Below are 20,377 nucleotides of genomic sequence, written 5' to 3'. Positions count from 1 at the left end.
GTGTGTGTGTGTGTGTCTGTGTGTCTGTGTGTGTGTGTGTGAGACAGCAGTATTTCTCTTTTTGATGAATCCCTCTTCTCTCGGGTTATTGCAGCTCTGCCACTATAAACCTCCCCACACCCACAGCAGCCACATCTGATGAGTGTTACTTTTGTATGAATTGTGTGAGAGCTAGTTTCTCCGGGGAGGATTTGGGGAATTTGTATTCTGTGAAGATGGAAATGTGTTTCTGAGACGCTCTGTCACTGGAGGCCCACCAGGGGGCGCAAACACCCTAAAAAAGACGAGTGTACAGTAAATCTTTCTTTCAAAAACAATCCAACTCAAGAGACTGCAGGTGCAGCTCCTTTATTTGTCTCTATACTTTTCTTATTGCCTTTGCTACTTGCGGTTATGGGGGGGGGGATTTACTGTTTGAGTTTAATCAGACATCCTTTCAATACAAACAGCAGCTGTTAACACAACTGAATTTATAAAGAGAATTCCCCAAAGACAGCAAATACGTTACATAATTAAAAATCTATGTGTGTTTCTGAATCGGGAGACATGTGTTGTGCGCTGCAGACATTGACTCCTCCTCTATTGATGGACACACACTTTAAGATGTAAGAACAATACTGGTCACATTTATATTTATATCATAGAGGCCTTCTTACTGCTATTTACCTTTTCTTGTTACCGTTGACATAAGTATATTAGTATATTGGAAATATATGTATCTATATTTATGTGGTGTTGTAGTCGTTGATCTAATCAATGGTGTATTATAAAGGGTCCTTAAATGTTGTTTTTGTTCATGTTAATTATTATATATGATATATAAGATGTGTCATTAGGGTCTGACAATAAAAATCGTGTAGAAAGTGTTAAAAGAGTAAAATGAGGCCTTTACTTTCCCATCATCATCATAATTATCATCATTATTATTGTCGTTATATTATTATTCTCATTCTCATTCTCATTATTATTACTACTATAATATATGTCTATGTAAATATAATCTATGTCTGTCTACTGTAATAAACTACTTTGAAAAGTTGAGCTTTCAGGCAAAAACAAATCATAACTGGAAATTATCTTTATTATATGTGACAATAGAAGATAAAAGATGAAACCTTTGACATAATTAACCTCTGGCGTCAGCTCAACATGTTTTCCTTTCGTCCTCTTGATCTTTTAATTGTTATTCATTGAGAGTGTTTCTCCTCCGACGTGTTTCCAGGTGAAAGCATCTTCTTCATTTTGAATTTGGGAGAAGTGAGGGCAGAGGAGGCGGGGAGCTGGGAGGAGGAGGAAGGAGGAGGAGGAAGGAGGAGGAGGAGGAGGAAGGAGAAGGAGGAGGAGGAGGACCGAGCACAGACCTCAGACCAGCCCACCTCACCTCCTTGTCGGTCGCTCCTCAGCCCGGTGCCCTTGGACAAATCCGACCGTGGATCAGCTCCCTCCACACACACCCACCCTCACACCGACCGGGACTCAGCCCAGAGGAAACCTCGTTCCTCGGCAGCAGCAGGCGGCTCCTCACCGGCGGAACAAGACGCGTCCACAGCGGAGCAGCACGGGCGAGCGAGCGGACGGAGCGAGGACACAGACCCCGGGGTGGACTGGAACCTGGAGCGAGCGAGGGGGGCTTTTGATTAAAAAAAAAACCCAGAAAACCCCGTGAGGCTTCCACCGAACAGACGAGAGCCACCGATTCCCCGACATTTATCTATAATCACCCCGAGGAGCGAGCTCCCGGAGCCGCGTCTACACCGAGGAGCTAGCGGAATGTAATGCTAGCGACCTGGCTAACGTTAGCTAGCTAATTAGCTCGTCAGGGGGATCCAGGAGTCGGACGTGTGGTCTTTATTAAAAAACGGGGGTAGGGGGGGTGGTGGTGGGGGGGTGTCCCGGTTCACTTTGTTTCTTTAGGTTGGTGGGGGGGGGGAGAAGTGTTCGTTAACGTGCCCGGTGCTGACTCCCGCTTGGGGCCAGTATGGTTTTTTTTTTTTAGCTCGAACCCGCTAAAAGCTAAGTTAGACAATTAAACTGTAAAATCTGAGGGACAATCTCCGGACGCGTCTGGATCCATTGTGAGCGTCGACAGGGACGGACCGAGGGAAACGAGGCCAATTTACACAGAAAGACTTTTTCTCTCCCCCCCCCACCCACCCCCTGACTGGTGACTGTCCGCCGTCCGATGTTAATGTCGACCGACGTTGCCTCCATAATGCTGCCCGTTAGTCGGGGGATCATGGATCGGGAGAGGGAGCTCGACGCGGCCGCCGGACCCCTCGCCAACGCGCCCGGGGGTCCGGCAGCTGTCCGGGCGACGAAGCGAGGGGACCCGGAGCCCGACGCGCAGACACCCGCCGCCCCACTCACCGACCTGCCCGGGGCGGAGTGCAAGAGACCGAGGATAGACGGGACCGGGGCTGTTGTTGCTGACATTGGCCAGGTAGGAAAAAAAAAAATATGCAAAGTATAAACACACCCGGCTCCATCTTTCTCCAGCTCCTCCGTGAAGTCTCCTCTAAAAGCTTTTGTTCCCAGGCTCCAGCTGGGGAAGATGGGGATGTTTTGACAGGGCCCCCTTTTTTTCCCCCTCATCAACAACATAATCATGCATCATTGCAGCAAACAGAGAAATATATCCCCCTTCTGTTTTTTAAACCCAGATGTGTGGATTTGTGGATCCCACTAACAAAGTGTAGTGGGGGGGGGAGTGTGTTGATGAAGGGCTGAGCCGCCTGGAGCTGCTCAGTGAGCGAGCATGACCAAGCCAGACAAAGGTAATATGATACAGACTCCATTGCTGTGACAGACAGCAGCACAGCTAAGATCAGAGCCACTCATCATGCCCGTCTCCCAGAGAGCGAACCAGGGCTTTGTCACATGTCGCCTGCCTCGGCCTCGTTTTCCTTTTCATTCACGTGGATGAATTTGCTCATACCTGGGACGATAATTCGCAGTGAGTCACCACATCAAATCCTGATACACACGGCGTGTGCCATTAATCGCCCTTTCTCCCCCCCCACCCCCCTCCTCAAATTGTGGCTAGGTGTTAAGAGGGAGGCAGACGACGATTGGGGGAGGGGTCAGCACAGAGAAAGACAAAGAACGGAGCCTTTTGGTGGAGGCTGAAGGAGCGAGGGGGCTCAGGGGGGCCCCTCTTCAACCCAGGTCTTCCCTGCTCTCATGACTCGACTGCTGAGACAGCAGAGTATCAACAACCACCCCTGCCTGTGCCAGACTAATCTGTGTATGTTACAGTAAACCAGGGGGACACCGAGGCACGGGGTGCACCTCTCTCACTTACTCTCCCTGGATCCATTACTGTTTATTTCACCTTTTCCAAATGCTCATGCACTACACATCATTCTTACATTGCACAAATATGCTACGAAGTGCCTGTATACCGACGGCACAAGACATTTTCAGCTGACGCACGCTGTTTTAGCACTAACGGCAGGCGGACATGGGCTGAGGTCATCGGCAGGTAATTGAATCCCAGGGAACTGGTAGAGTACTTAAATTGGCTGCACGGCTGACCTGCTACAATGACAAATATGCCCCCGCGTGTTGTTGTGATGCTGGGCGAGCTTCACAAAGGATGGATGTTGATGACGGGGAAAGGTTATAGCCCGCCGGCAAAGATGATGTGGCGTGGTGTGGCTTCTGGCTGCCCATCAGTTGTATTGATTGCCGGGCACTGGTGCGGGTCAGGCTGGAAAAAGGGTGGGGTGGAGGGCGAGCTGATGGATGGATGGAAGTTGAGGCTCAGGGAAGTGATTGGTGGATTGATGGGGAGAGAAAGAGGCATGGCTTGAGGGAGAGGAGTCTAAACAGGCTAAATGTTTGGGTGTGATGCAGGAGAGATATATACGTGGCCTGCGCTGATAAATGTAGGGGGAAATAAAGGATGGAGGCAAGGAGAGAGAGAGAGAGAGGACAGAAAGGAAATCAGAGCCATTAGCTTGCACCCATCAGGGAGCATGATAATGGATGAGAGGGAAGTGATGGATGGCGGGATGACTTGATAAGTTGGAGGGGAGGGGGGGGGTAGAGATAAGCAGGAGGATGCACTCTGAATTAAGATGAAAACATTTTATGTAAAGGGTAAATAAGAGAAATTGACATGGAGGCCTGATGGCGGCAGTTAACCGGCGGTGGCGTGCTGTGGCGGCGTGCGTGCCCAGGACGGGGTAGAGGATGAGTTCAGACGACGACCCTATAACTAAACACACCCAACAATTACCATAGGATTCCTATTGAGCGCTCGGGCCGGGAGACGGCTGACCTTCCGGGCTGACTGTAAATCAGCGGTGTGATAATGAACGAGAGTGCAGCCGTCTCTCCCCTTTGTTGCTCCTGCTCTCCTCCCCGCTCAGGCAATCTCCAGATCCCTTCACACCCCCCCACCCCCATTTCACCCCATTCTCCCTCTAGCTGTCCTCTGATTTCCCCCACCCTCCCATCTCTCCCCCAGGCATATTTCCAGATTGCTAATTGACTCCTGGTTCACAGGCTTTTTCAATGTGCCAGTGAGGCAAACCACTCCAACCCCCTTCACTCTCTACTGTCCCCCCGGCCCCTTTTCAACGCAGCACCTAAATCATGTAACATCTATCACTTTTTATTTCCGGTTTCACATCCGTCCCCTCGTTTTCTCATCTTCACCGCTTGTCTCTGCACTTTTTTTTTTTTTTCCTCGTCTCCTTTCTAAATTTATTTCCCATCTCTCCTCTCAGTAGCATTGATGCTTCTCCCCCTTGAGGCGGTTCTGTGGTCCACTCGGATGCAGTGGGAGTATGGTTTCTATAACTCCCTCCGTCCACCTCGCTCTGTGTTCCAAGCAAGCCGATTTGTCCTATCGTTGGCAGTAAAGAGGCTTTGTGTCGCGCTAACGAGATCAAAGCTCATTTAGGAGAGGGCATTAACCAGACTGATCGCTTTAACGGGCCACAGCAGAGGGAGGGGGGGGGGGCGGTTGGTTATGAACCGACAGATCACTGAGATTTATTACTGATAGCGAGCAGTTATTGTCTCAGAATGTCCACCACATGCGATGTTCATTGCACCGAGCGTTGATGGTTTTTTGTCGCGCGAGTGCACTTATGTAAACTTTTTTATTTTTTGTGCCCAGGAGTCTAATGAGAAATCGAGTCTGTTACATTGGTTGCTAATGAAAATGTATTGCTGCCAACCGTCTGCTCCTGACTTCCTCCGACAGTAAAGGATTCTCTGGAGGTTTTTTTTTTTCCTTAACGATGAAACAAAAGTTTTAGCTTTTAAGTGAACAAAAATAATATTGTCTGGGATTTTCTGCTTGTTGGTATTTTATTTAAGATGTTTATCAAACATGGTTTACGTATCACATGTGGAGGACGCAGTGGGAGATGGTCTGGGTCAGACACTTTCACAACAACAGAGAAATTGAGGGCAGAGGTGGAGCCTCTTTTTCATCCTGAGATATTTGTATAATTTCCTTTTCAGTTTTCCGTCCGTCACAACGTTATTAACGCGCCCACTTGGCCACTGTGAATTTTCCAGACATTATCCGACTGTATTCTCACGTGTGGCTCACGGACATATCCACACATTTAACTGGGGGGCTAGCAGGAGACAGTTGCGTTCTCACATGCAGCCCCTGCCAAAGATTTCAGGATCATATCCAGACTTCAGTGCAGGTCCGAGAGCAGCTTTAGAGTCAGTTACTCTGTGATTAACGACTTTCAGCAAAGATAAGCCTCTAATCATTTCAGCCATAATTCAAACAACACGGCTCCTTTGCTCTGATACATTCAGAAAAAGGGATCAGTGGGAATAATGGACACCTTCTGTTAAATCTAAGCTCCCACAGTATTTGTTTTTGTTTGACCTCCAAATTAACAAAATCCATTTACATTTTAACAATCTGTGAATTACTTAACTCATTCAACTAAATACATCAAACATTTAGCTGGATGGAGTTTCTAGTTTCATGTATTTGTAAATTACTTAACCTTCATTTGACTTTTCAGATAAACAACTCAACACATTAGTAATTTAGTAGATTTGATGTGGATTTTTTTATTTGGTTGAATTACAAAATATTAAACGGATGAATTGATCGTGTAAGAAATCACTGATTTGAGCCTCAATATAGCGACAATTCTTTTCTCTTCTTTTCAAAGAGAAAAATGCTGTTGCTGGCTCGACTAATAACCTCCAGTAGGCCCAGTGGTTGCGTAGCTACAGAGGTAACTAGTTGTTCATGTTCCCACAGAGCTTGTGTGTAACTGTAGACTAAAAGTGTGAGTGTCCTTCAGAAGTCAGCCACCTGAATTATTCACAGAAAAGAAGAAATACCCACAGAGGGGGAACAGTATTACAGGGAGGCAGAGGAGGAGGCTGAAGTCGCGCGTTGGACTCGTACCGACGCGTGTTAATATGTGCTGCAGGAGGGTCGTGCACAAAATCCTGCCGGGTCGCACATTATGCACACCGCGGCTGTTTAATGATTGCTGTTAAACTTTGAGCTGTAGCACAGCGGCGGAGTCACCCTTGACTTTTGAACTGGCAACGATAAGCGAAATATTCCCCGAGACGAAGTTGCGCAACTCACAAAGAAACAAACACACACACCCTCCCTCGTACCGTGTGTGTGTGTGTTCACTTCACTTCAATTCACCACGTTTCATAAAGGAATAAGAGCACTGAAGAAAACAGAGGAATTGCTCCATTTAAAAAAAAAAAAAAAAAGAGGTTAGATAATTCTCCCCCTCCCCCTCTCTCTCTCCCTCTACTGTTAAGCGCAGCAGTTTCAGTCCCTTAACATGACACTCGCATGTTAACTCTCCCTCTATGGTCATCATGTCACCACTCCCCCACCCCCACCCCCACCCCCACCCTGCATGCCTCCCCTCCGCATTGCTGCCCCCAAACTGTCAGATGTGCTCCCATCTCCACCCACACGAAGCCAAATGTCAATTCCGTGTTTCCCTTACATGGCGTCGTCTGTGACGCCGGACCACCGCCACAGCCTTGTCGCACCTTCCCCCGTGTCGAACACAATGACAATTTTCTGCTGTGAAGTTTACAGTCCCACGATCCGTTGTGTTTGTGTGCGTGTGAGGCTTTTTGTGCTCTTTAAGTTCAGCCATTAAATAAATAGATCACTTGAGGCTGAATGTGGAACCGAGACGTCATTAAAATAAGTATAGCAGTAAAAAAAGAAATGGACACGTGTTCCACTTTCGTCTGTAAGCCGCTGTAACATAATGCATGCCCTTGGTGCATTTCAGGCTTTGCCTTGACAGAGTGAAATAATTACATCTGACAGAAAACAATGAAGCAGCCTGTGCAGCACATTGGTGGAAAAACACCAGCATCTACAGTATATTAAATTAAATAAAACTTAAAATACTGTGAAATTCTGGTGACTTTTAACATATTAAAGTGTCACATTGCAAGTATTTTCCCTCGCGGTAAAGGGTGTTTAATCTACTTGGGGGGGGGGATGTGGTTTTAAGTATCTGAAATAGGCAGATTTATTTAGCAGTGACTACTGTGAACACTAAGGAGCTCTGTTTGTTTTCTATCAGTGGAACGCTGCAGTTTAAGATGGCACTTGTATAGTTTCTGTCAAGTATTTCAAATATTTAATGTTGATAATATTATATACTTGTGGCAGGATGAACATATGAATTGTACTTTTCTCTTAAGATGTACAAATGTTTTGTTATTGTCAGGACTGGGGGGTTAAACATCCTGCATGCAGTTCATATGAGAGGTTTTCCAGGACTCCTACTCTGATAGAAAATAGTAAAACTCATAACCCCCCCGTCCTTTGGTCACATTTTGGGCTTGATGATCTGAAAAAGTTGCCGTCATGGGAAACTTCAGTCTGAGGCAAACTTGCAATTCAACCCGTCTTTCTATTCTTCCTCTGTTGTCTTTGTGTGTCTGTATGTCCGCGTACATCAACAGACTCCGTGTCATTTGTCACTTTCAGCTCCGTCTCTCGGATGTGATATACCTTTCAGGGTACGGCGCAGTGACAGAGCACATCCATCACTTCCTGTCCTCTGCCCCGCGGAGTGTTTCTGTTAATTACTTCTCCAGTTTTCTGCGTTGTGCGGTGGCACAGTTTGATCCTCTCAGCGGGTCACGTTCATCTCCAGTTGTGCTCCTCGCTTGTGATGTGTTGACTTAACGGAGTCTTGAGTTTGCTCATGAAGTGATCGTGGATAACACTTGATGAACAAACGACTGAAATCCACACGGCATAGTTTTCCAGGTCTTGCAAGGAGATGATAATGTTCAGATGAGTTTTAGGGGAAGACGCTTTTATCTTTTCAAATATTTGTGAGGCTGTTGAAGAGGTAATTTGACTGTTGTTGATTCTGGATCCTGGGACATTGTCAGACTTGTTTTCAGACAGGCACCGAACTCCGCACAGTTTCCTAAAATCTTCCATCAGGGCTGTACGCGAGAATGCAAATGTCTGAAGCAGTTGCTCTTGATTTTTTTCCAGAACATCTCCTGCCAGCGTCCTAGTTAAATGTCTGGAAAATGTCATAGTGAGCCCATGTGGCAAGAAAAATGTCTGACTGACGCAAAACTGAGGAAAAGGAAATAAAACAAATATCATAGCCATACATGTAGAAGACTCTTGGAAAGATGGGATTCGAGAGCTTTTGGTGATCAGGGCAGACTACGATGTTGATTTGCTTTACACAAAAACACGTAATTTCTGCTGCAGAATTAGTACGTTATGTCCTTCCACCCGTCGCCTGAATGTTCTGGAAATGTTCCTGCTGAGTTCTTCATATGTGACAGGAGAACTCAGACCCAATGTTCTGGCGTTCACGTCTGAAAAGGTGAATCTGAGCGCTCCACAGTAAAATGTGCCTCTTCTTGTTTACGCGTGATGATTTATTGGTAGCAGGTGGGGCTATTTAACATTTGGTAAAATGATTGCGACCATAAAGCCAAACACTGGCACAGTGCACCTCTTCAGGCTGTTACAGCGACTGGCTGCCTGCAGCAGCCCCCTTAATTACCCCGCTCCCCTCCACTCCCAGTCCTCCCTCCCCTCTCACCATCTGTTGACCTCATGTCATTTTGCCTTCCTCCACCGCGGCTGCTCCTTTTTCTTCCCCTGCTCCGTCGCTTTCGCTCCCAACAACTCCCCAACTTCTTTCCCTCTCCTAAAATAGCCGGTCAGAGAGGGAGAGAGAAAATAAACAGGAGAGACGCCCTTTAGCGTTGCCCTCCGCAGAGTCAGAGAGGCGGGACAGGAGAGAGAGTGTGTTTTATGTGTGTGTGACTGCTTTTCTGTTCTTTTGCTGATCCCTGCCAGTGCCGTCTGAAGCCCTCAGTCAGCCAGCCGGCGCCTTCAAAGGCTCCTCCTCGCTCACAAACTCTATGGAATTAAGTTAATGGAAAAAACTTGTGAAAAGTGCCGCACGAAAAAATCTCCGGGCCTGAACGGGCTTAGCTCAGTGCGCCGTGTTAATTTTTATTTATTTATTTTAAAAGAGCACGGCAGGCATATATATATAAGTGCCTTTTGTATACCTTTCAAAATGCACACAGGCATGTGATATACTGAGAAGCAATGCCATATGGGAAAGGGAGCATGTGTGTGTGTGTGTGTGCATGAGTGTGAGTAAACGAGTGTGTCCGAAAAGTAGGTATCAAGTTCAGGCCCCCGATCCCCTCCCCCACCCTTTAAGAAAATACGAATCCCATGGCATTCTTCACTTATGACTCATTGTCTCCGTTTTGCAAACGTTTTACTGCTTTATATTTCTCTGCCCTTTCTTGGCTTTGGCCACACGTTTCTCCTCCTCGTGTGTGTCTGTGTGTGTTTGTGTGTGTCTGTGTGTGTGTGTGTCTGTGTGTGTGTGTGTCTGCCCTTATTTTCATCTCATTCTGTTCTTTCTTTTCGTCTTTCTTCCCCCCCGCTCCTCCCTCCTCCCTCCTCCATCCAGCTCGCTCCCTCCCTCTTCTCCTGCTGACAGATTGATTCCAGATGTTGCTGAACACTACACCCCCCACCCCAACCCTTCTACCCCTGTTCTTAAACTCCTCCTCTTCTTCTTCGTCTTTCTCTTTCTTCTTCTTTTCCACTCTATCCACTCTGGAACAACACTGAGTCTATAATTTGACGGTTGGGGATAATTTTGGTTTAGATTTCACTTGCGCTCTAGTTTCCCTCCCAGTTGTTGGTGCCTGTGCCGTGCTAACACCCATACTTTGACTGACAATGTGATAAAAACACATTCTCGGCATTTGAATCGCACGTAGTTGTATGTATTTTGCGGTGATATAGCAAAATTATCACATTTCTTGAGTTGCTTTAGTGGCCCTCAGCAAAAACATAAACACAAGCCTGAGTTTATGATGCACTGAAACCACAGTGCAGTCCTATTTGAAATGCAGCGCAGTGTCGGAAACTCCCAACATGCATCTCTTTTTTAACATTTAAAATAGGAATCGGCTTCTCATTCCTCTCAACATCGCCCGAGGCTCTGCAGACTTGAGTTTCTGCTCTGAACAGCCCCTTATACTGCATCTGGGCCGTGTTGAGCACCAGCAGCTTCCACACAGCCAGTGTGTTGCTGCATATGAGCCCGTCCATGCCGCTGTAAATGTAGCGCACCGAGGAGAGTGTTCCCCCTGGGGACGAGGCACGAGGGGGAAATTGGTTCCAGATGAAACAGGAAGTGAAGAGCGGAGACAAAGAAAGGGTTGTTTCAGACAAGGACGTGCCCCGAGTGTGGACGCAAACACGCGTGTACGCGGTCCGAGTTAAGCACGAGCATCAAAAGAAAAATGTTTCTCCCTCATTCGTACCTATTCTTTACATCTGGTCTGTTTTTTTTTTTACCTCATACTTTCCTTCCCCCTCGAGTTCCTCCGCTCTGTCTAGACGCTCTCTCTCCTTCACTCATACATCACAACCACATCTGCTGTTGGACTTGGCCTTGAAGATATAGTCTCACAAAGGGTGGTACTGCCGCATTTAAGCTAGCTCTCCTGGATCCGCTTCTAATGGCCGCTGAGACAAACTGTGTGTCGGTCTGCTGTCGCTGCTTCAGACTCCTGCCCCTGATTGGCTGAAAGAATGCTATCAGGAAGTGATTCCCACAGCAGGCGTCTCGAGGTCAGGGCCACGAGGTTAAATCTGTGGACACTCTAGAGACGCCGAATCTGTCCCTCTCATCGCCGCGCCATTACACGGGCCACACTCGAAGCCGTTTGCTGAATGGAGGATCGCTTTCACGCCGAGTGGCAGCAGCACATGGATTTGAAGCTTTTTTTTTTTTTTTTGGTCCGCGCCACAGTCCTGCAGATTAAATGCAATGAATACATCAGCAGACCCCATCCCCAACACACACACACACACACACACACACACACACACACACACCTCTTTCTTTCTTTTACCCCCTTAGACCTTCTCTCGCTCTCTCCCCCTTCCCCTGTTCTCTTCTCGCCGAGTGAGACACATGCCTCCGAGTCTCACTAGGTGGTCGTGTTTTCTCTGTGAGCCATGCCAGCAGGCAAGATGGTGCCGGTGTCATCTCTCTCGCTGCTGTCAAAATATCATCGTTTGGCAAACTTTCCCCATTGTTCCAGCCCTCCTCCGCCTGATCCCTCCTTTCGTCTCTTTGTCTTTCCCCCCCCCCCCCCTTTTCACCTTGCCCCTGCAGCAAACAATGGCTGCTCTCGCCGGGGCAAAATAACACGGAGGAGAAAATAATAGCCACGGAGAAGAGAGAGGGGAGAGAGAGAGACAGAAATAATCTAATTAAAGTAATTACGGCACAATTAACCACAACACTGGTTTCTGGGGCAGGGTCAATGAGGGGCACGGGGGGGGGGGATCACACCGCTAGTGGGTTTTGATTAGTTAGCTGGATGTGAAAGCTTGGTAAGCTGCACTTCGCCAGTCCAGGCATCCACACATTAACTGTTAACTTCATTTATTTGTGGCTTCAGGAAAAATGTCTTGTGTCCTTGTTTGAACTTTGCTCTCATGCTGACTGACCATTATTATTGTTCTTTCTTTACTCGTGGGCGTTGGAGAAACAACCGCCTGCTAGTGTTAGGACGACTCTCAGGCTGTTAAAATACTTTGAATAGCCGTGAAAAAAAATCCAGTCATGCAGACTTATTCACTTTGATTTGTTTTTCTGGTTGAGGTTTTTCGTCTGAGAGCGCATTTCACCTGGAATGTACAAAAAGTTTGGGAGCGCTCTGTTTCGTGCACTCATTTTTCAAAAGCCCACCCACTTACTCGTCTCTCTTCTCTCCTGTTGTCTTTTGCAGAACAATGAGCCTTTAAACCCTGGTTTCCATGGATACCCAGCTCTCACTCAGGTAAGAGATTAGCGGCCGCTCGCAAACCCCTGTAACAATAAATTAAAAATAATGTAAAACAGAATCCTTGAATCAGTCGACGCACTAGTTTGCAGCCACACAATCGCCTTTGAAGAAGCTTCAAAGCTCCAAGAGAACGTGTCAAGTTTATTGGATCTAATGGTGCTCAGTCGAAGGAGGCATCCACTGAAACGAGCATAGCTGCACTCTGCTCCCTCTCAATTTAAGAATAAAAGTGAGATACCTTTCCGCATACAGTTTAGTTTACATTTTACACACCAGCCCTTTTATTGTTCTCTGCCAGGTGAGCCCAGTGTGTTTGTCACCCAGTTCGATTGGGTTCTGCTGCACTGACACTTCCTTATCGAGGCAATTATGAAGTTCCTCCTGCTACAGCCCGTGGCAGCTTATAAATGACGGCCATTAGAAGAATTGATAAAAACTGGTAGTGACTGAGGAGATGTCTCCTGAAGGCTTGACCCCAGAGAGAAATTATGCAGCAGCGTCTTCAAACCAAGCTCTCCACGCTCCACGTGTAGCGCCGTCTCACAACCATTTTGATCCTCTCACACTTTTCTCTCGCTTTATGCATCTCTCTCATTCTCTCAGTGTCGTTCTCACTCTGCGTGTCTCCCCGTGCATATTGCTCTCAGTAATGAGTGCCTTACGTGTGCAGCGCAGCGGCAGGGCGGCCAACTATTTTCTTATCTACCTCCAAGCAGCAGAGCACATTGAGCGGCTCAAACCAGCTCTGTGCTCGTGTGTGGATGTGTGTGTGTGTGTGTGTGTGAATACGCAAACCTCATTTGAGTGTGTTTGGGAGAAAGGCTTCTGTATCTGAGAGCTTGCAAGCGTGCACCTTTTGTCTTTGTGTGTGTGTTTGTGTGTGTGTGCGTGTGCATTTCCAGTGTTTGGGATGTGCAGCTCTCTGCCAGTGCCACAGGAGGGGAGTGTTGGTCTGTGAGTCTGCTTGCCCCCTGCCTCCCTCCCCATATTATTACATGGGATATTCTCACAGGCCTCCCCCCCCTCTCTTCTATTCATCCTTTTTTGTACTCTTTACTTTTTGACTCTCCACTCCTGCTCTAACCTGCAGTGTCTCCTTTCTTGTGAATACATCTTTCTGGGAGTGCGAGGAGGAGGTTGACATCGCAATCATTTTTGCTTTCAGGTTCAAAGTTGATTTTACGTAGATTCAAATTCTCTCTCTCTCTCTTCCGTGTATTTAGTTCATGCCGGTTTTGTGCTAACAACAAAAATAAAGATGCGCTATAGACGTAGAGCAAGTGAGGGATGAGATCATGAGGCAGAGAAGTGGGGCAGCGATGAGACAGAAATGGAAGAGAGTTATTTAAGATGGCTTGCCTGCAGGGCACAAAATCATACAATAGTCAGCGGCTCGGTTAGAGCAGACTAATATTCCTGTCTTGGCCCTGGCCTGCCTGGGTTTATCTGCTCGTAAGACAAACATCTGGGCAGGGAACACTTGTGATCTGCAGTACATCTGAACTCCCCCTTTTCATCTTTTAAACTCGGAGCCAACTGCTGCATTTGTTTTATAAATGATTTAAAAGTCGTCCCTGTTAATGTATTCTGCCCTTGAGCTCACATATTGGGAGTCTGGAGCGCACTAGCTGCTGGTTATCATGCAAATGGAGCTAACCAAGCTTAGCTTAGCCAGATTGGCTTTTTCATTGCTGCAGTACCCCTCCGTCTTACCTTATGTATGCATGTTTGAACTGCCTGTAGGTCTGCTTGTGTCAATATGAGTGTGTTAAACAGAGTCAGACTCATGTGGGCTACTGCAGTGTGTGTGTCTGTGCGCATGTGTGTGTTCATGTGTGTATTCGGTGTGAGGGTGTGCAAGGCCATTCAAACCTTTGGGGCCATGCATGTTAGTCTTTTGCTGCATAGATCAGGGATAACAACACACACACACAAATAAATATGCCATGGAGACTGCACACCTAGGCATTCTAGCAATAAATCAAGTCTTAACCTTCTCATTAGAAACTGCAGTTCTCCTGACCGTGCTGGATGTGGATTAATATGTGGAATAGTTAATGTTGAACTATTGATTATCTGTCGATGGTGTGTTTGAAGAAGCAGTACTTTGTTTGCTGTAGCTGATGAGTGGGGGATGGCTAGAGCCTTTTGTTTGAGTCCATGTATGTGTGTATGTCAGGCAAGGTGCAGCCGCCGCATGAATATGATCACAGCATCTGTGTGTACATTCAGTGCGTGTGTGTGTGTGTGTTTATCTCTGTGTTCAGTCTGTGTGCTTAATCCTCAGATCATCCCCTATTCATCCTCTCATCCTCCTCACTTACAGCCCTAATCCTGTCATCCCTCGCTCCTCTTTTCACCCAAACCTTTATCCACTTATCTCCCTATCCCGTTATCTCTCGCTCCCATCCACTGTTCCTCTGCCCTTCGGCCCCCCTCCCCAGCCCAGCTCCCCTTGTTTGCCCCCCTTTTCCCCCCCTTACCACTTCCAATCACTTACACTGCAACCCCCCTCCATCCCTCTGGACCCAGTTCTAGCCAGACTCAGCAGATGTCTGAAAGCTTGGCATCAGGGCTTTTTTTCCGCAGAGTTCAGTCCCTCCCATATGAAAATGCAGTGCAAGGAACTGCACTCTCATCTCTGCAAATTAAGCGCCTCCTAACAATACAGTGGTGGGAAGTGAGGGAACTGAGCCCGAGCCAGAAGGAAAAGGCGCAATGCAGCATGATACAGATTCATGTTCAGGTTGGGGTTTAGATACTGGATCAGTAGCAGGCGCTCCCTCAGTTTTGTGAGACGTCCACCTGGGTGATGAAGGCAGCTGCAGCAGAGAGATGTTGATCTTGGAGCCTACCCCGCGCAGCTAGCTACCGAGCTGTCTCCCGACTGGCCTACCTACCACTGTTCTTTGGAGCTGACAGGCTGCCACGCAATAAATAACTCATCAAAAAAAGCTGCAATGCAGTGGGGGTCGCGCTCGTGTTCTTTACTTTGAGGCAGTCAGCGCGTGGATGGAAGACAGCATCTTATCCCTTCCTGTTCCCTTTTCTCTCTCCAGGGGTTTGAGGAGACAGCAACAACAGCTTTCTGACTCCATCCAGACACAGTGTTAGATGGCTTCATGGAAGGATGGATGCTTTGATGAATAGGAGGGACTGAGGCTGAGAGGGAGGGAAAGTTTTAAAAGAGGGGCGGGAACAAGAGGATGCAGGGGGAGCACCGGGACGTGTAACGCGAGTGTGTGAATGACAGACGCAGAGCAGAGAAGAAGAAGAAGAGAGAGAGGAGAGTAGAGACTCAGGCTGTCAGGAGGAGAGAGACGGAAAGGCCCCGGGGGGGGTCAGAGCAGCAGGGCCGGGGAGACGAAGAAAAGGGAGGCAGAGAGTGACAGGGAGAGAGGGTTGCGTGCTGGAGAAGTGTAAGAAGGGACACCGGCGAAGAGAGGGAGGAGGAAGAGGGAGTGAACGAGGGAGAATTTGAATGTGTGAGACACGGACGTGGACTGAAACCATCGTCGGCTCATGGTCCTAGAGCGCAGACACTGGAGAGGAGGAACTGGAGGAGAAATAGAGACACAGGGAGAAGGGGAGAACAGGAGAATAGTGGAGAGCTGGTCACCAGTTGTTCCTCTAGATCAGACAATGATGGGGCTTTACTACCCAGCAATGCTGCCGGTAAGTTCAGCTTCTTTCCATAAACTACTTTGTGCACATGTTGAGAACTGCAGGATCAGAACCAGAAAAACCAGAGATTGTTAATGATTTTCTTTTTTTCCATTTGGCTCAGTTAAGAATCGTTGTGCTGTTCATGGTTAGGCCTGTTATGGTTTGCAGTGTCTTGGCCCAGGTGAGGCCTTTTTCAGATAGTTGGCAGGGCGTCGGGCTAACAGCAGGGCTTGTCCCTGCAGCTCTGCTCCTTTCACTTATTAACTCTTTGTGCACAAGAATCTCAAATTCTTTTGGAAGAGAAATCATGGCTTTAGCGGCGTCTTACCAAGCTGCGAATATGCAACATTTTGCAGCGTTCATTGCAGTGGAGATGGCCGCGCGGTTTCATTTTGATTGTTACTAAAACCATAATGTAGTGGATGTTGTGTGCTAGGATGCACTTAGCATATGGTGGGCGTGTCTGTGCCATTTTAGCTGAGAGACAGCCCGAGGATGAGAGCTGTTCACTGGCTCTGTTCTAGCATGTCCTGCTCTCTGGTCTTCGGCTCCTCTGGGCCTAGAGGAGTGGGGGAGGTGACAGGGAGGTGCATGCATGCAAACATGTGGCAGCAGCCGCTGCTTGCACTGCCGGCGTTGACAGGCATGCACAGGGTATTGCATGCTTTGGCTATGCTGACTGCACACAGTGCACAGTGTCATGTTATATCTGCCATGTATGTAGGCGTGTGTCTTGTTGTCATGTCATGTGCACGGAGGGTGGAGGCTGAGATTTTGTCAAGCGATTCAACGTTGTCATCCAAGCTGTCGATGCAGTTTAGACCTCATCTGTCCCCAGATTGAGGGAGACAGGTGCCAAGGCACAGTTGTTTCTACACACACACACACTCACACAGACACAAAAGACAGTAGTCCTTTACAACCCCCACCCCACTTCTGGCGCCACAAACTGAGACATACTTATTAGTTAGTAACAATGAATACAGGAACCGGCCTATTCTGTGGTAACCCACCCATCCACTGGACTGTATCTGGAGACTCTGCAGTGTTTATAATGGAGTATATGGACATTATGGTTGAGGCTATAGAACTATAACAGTTCTGCAGTCGCCCTATAGTTACTGCACAAATTCCTCTTCACCCATTCAGATGCATTTATGCTCATTCAGATTGACCCTCGAGCTTTTGAATCTTAATCAAATATCCGTTTTTTTCCCACATAAGCTTTCCCTCGCTCCGTTTTCTCTGCAGTCTGATACTGGACTTTTTGGGCCAACGCCAATACTGATTTAAAAAGAGTAAAAACATCCGATATTCATATTTTACCAAATATACTTCAGTGTTTTGATGTTTCTGTTCCTCGCCCCACAGACTTCAAATGGAATGTAGCTAGTAGCTAAATTTGGTTCAAAGCATCTTCTCTTTGAGACCAATTTATTCATGTATTTCTACCATTTCTAACTCCATCCCTGTTTTCATATTGGACCACTTACAAGCTGATACCCCCCCCTCCCTCTCTCTGTTTGTTTCTTCCTCTGTTTCCCTCCCCCAGCGTGTTGGAGCATCTGTAAGCTAAACACATTACTGCTCTTCAAAGAGACTGGTGCCAAATGGAGGATGGTGGTAGTAGCTACAAGGGTGTGGGGGCTTGGTTCCATGTGGGATTGCACTTTAAAGGTGACCCACCGCCACTCACACGTCCTGTGTGAAATTTATGGTGCTACTCTTGTTGTGGTTAACACATCCAGTGGTGGAAAGTATCTAAGTACATTTACTCGAGACATTCCACACCACAACATTTGTTCTTGTTGTTTTCTCAACAGCATTAGTTCCCAGTCACCTTTTTAAGAAGATGTTTCACACTGGATAACTTGAATGCAACAAATTGGCACTAACTGTCTTTAGCCGCATGGGATTACCTTTATTTTTAAACGTACTGATGACGACCCTTCCAGTGGTGAAGGTCATTTAGTATCCTTGCAAAAACAGTTTTGCACGTTTGGACGTAAACTTTATTTTGAAATAAAGAGAAACCATAACATGCTTCAGTCTTTCTGCATTTAGCAGGAAAGATATTATCTAAAGTTATGCAATATCTCTAAAAGATTACATAATTCTATTGAGGCCGCATTCCCAAGCCTTGAAGTTTTTATCATATTCAGAGCAACAAATCAGTTTAATCTGTAAATTACTTGGCAACATTTTTCTGGTGAAAACATCCAATACTTTGATGACGCTTGAAATGCTCCAGACTGGACGGGATCTTGTGACAGCGTGGACATTGTCCCAGTTGGGTGGACATGTCTGCTGGGCATGGGTCTGCTGATGTGCCATCTACAAACACGTCTATTTGCATATTCCGTAGTGCAGAATATGAGTTATTAAAATATTGCACCTATTATATTTCATATTTCACAGTTAAACCAAAAGTGCGTCAGTTTAACTGGTTGTGGGAAAATATGGGCGCACATTCCGTGTTTCTCTTGGTGTGTGTATGAAGGTGTCCAGCGGTATTGCATCATCCCTCTGACTCACCTACTCGGTGCTCGACCCATTAGGGGAGAGGTGTCCGGCCGAGCCTCTGATAAACTGAGTGGCATCTGAGTATTTAGGCTGCCGGACTGTGCCACCCCCTCATATTATCTCCATAGGACTGTGGTGACCTCACAACAGGAGACCTTCAAGGACTCACTAATTAGTTAGCATTAGAGTCCTTTGTGTGTGTGTGTGTGTTTGTGTGTTTGTGTATTTGCACACATGTGTACTCTCATGCCAAACTGAGAAAGTGCCGGTGAGGTAACCTCTGTTTTGATTTGGCGCAGTGGAAATGAATTTGAAATGCTGCTTTCAGACATGCACTGAAGTCGAGATATTTTCCTAAGAGTTTCCGAACGGCCTACATGTGAGAAAGGAAATGTCCGAGTCAGCTGCTGCGGACCTTTTCCTGCCAGTCCCCTCGTAATATGTCCCACAAAAATGTCCAAGTGAGCCCATAGGAGAAGACGGTAGGAAAGCTCACCACAACAGAGTGGGCTAAAAACTGATTTTTAGTTTAATGCATTATATTTCTGCTGTGGAATGTCTGCGTGTGTGTTGCGGCTCCCACATTAGAAAGTGACAAATAATACAGACACGACCAGAAGGCCTCTTACCCCGGATTAAACCCTCAACCCGTGTTCAGAGTACTTTCTATTGGTGGCGTAATGCACTGTGTGACATTTCTCTACCTCAGGGTTAACTGTTCTCTCACTGCCCATGTAGCCACGATGATATTGTCCTCACACTAATGCTTCTCTAACTGCCGCTGCCTGAGGCTATGTGCAGTCGATCAAGGTGTGAAAACACACTGCATGTTACCTCAACACAGGGGCCACATACATACACGTACGCACACGCACACACAGGAAGGCATATTGCAGGCAAAGCCATGCACAGATGTGGTGCAGTAGAGCCCTAAATGTATGCAGCATCTCCTGGGTTACCTACTCCTGCATGATAAACAGCCCTGTGCACATACTACTCCAGCTTCCACTGCAGCAGTACGTCAGCGCCGCTGGGTTTTTACAGTGAGACTTGATCAGCAAAGGATACGACGGCAGTATGCAAATAGCCCGTCTCACTGCATCTACTCAGAATTATCGATGCAAGGTTTTATTAAACATTCCAGGCATTTAGAGTCAGCTCGGGCTTTAAAAAATTGATCCGTCACTGTTGGTTTTATGGATTGTTGGTGGTTTAAGTTGAAAAGCTCATTCTACTGTAACATCCTCTGTAAATCAGTGAGTCTTAAACGTCTTGTAAGTGCGAGTGTCAGTCAGTGATTATATTGGTTCAATGGAGATCATAGAAATGATTGGAACACATTGTGAAGATGGAAACACACAGAAGAGAGATGCACCTGAATCCTGCCTACGGACAAAAGACAGACTGGATTCTGGAGAGGGGTTAATTGGGTTTGAAATTACTTTTGCTTTTCTCCTCATTTAGCAGAAACGTAAAAGAGACGTCAACATGTTTTTAGTTGAGGATTCTTGTCTTAACTGGTTCTCTGAGAGCTTTTCATTCGCTCCTGTACTCAACCTCACTAAAATATATTATAAGGCGACTGAATTAAGCATAATTACCAAGGAAACCATTTTACGGCTTCTGTCAAATTTAATTGCATTTCTGTCTTACTTCATTCATTTTAGTTTTATGTTTTATTTTAAATTGGCCTAAATTAATTTCTTCCCGGCTTCAGTTGTCATCAACATCGAGTAATTGTTTTCCAAAAAAACGGTGAAAAATGACTGCTATACTTTTTACCAGCCGGAGCTGTTTCCTTCAGACCAACCTCTCTACCCAAATA

General features: G+C 46.8%; 1 protein-coding gene across 3 annotated transcripts in view; it reads left to right on the top strand.

Moving 5' to 3' along the window:
* Positions 1-1,343: 1,343 nt before the first annotated feature.
* Positions 1,344-20,377, top strand: part of LOC118123169 (RNA binding protein fox-1 homolog 2) — a 42,649-nt gene continuing 23,615 nt past the window's right edge. For 2 of the 3 annotated variants that reach the window (XM_035180363.2, XM_035180362.2), the window contains exons 1-2: positions 1,344-2,440; positions 12,307-12,357. In XM_035180363.2, the coding sequence (XP_035036254.1) occupies positions 2,183-2,440; positions 12,307-12,357 (309 nt within the window). In that variant the 5' untranslated portion in view covers positions 1,344-2,182. Of the gene's footprint in view, positions 2,441-12,306; positions 12,358-15,121; positions 16,039-20,377 lie in introns of those variants that run through there. The other variant, XM_035180364.2, reaches the window with a different exon arrangement.

This window comes from Hippoglossus stenolepis, chromosome 16 (assembly GCF_022539355.2).
Source record: "Hippoglossus stenolepis isolate QCI-W04-F060 chromosome 16, HSTE1.2, whole genome shotgun sequence".
NCBI classification, from domain to species: domain Eukaryota; kingdom Metazoa; phylum Chordata; class Actinopteri; order Pleuronectiformes; family Pleuronectidae; genus Hippoglossus; species Hippoglossus stenolepis.
This window is presented reverse-complemented; position numbering and strand designations above follow the sequence as displayed.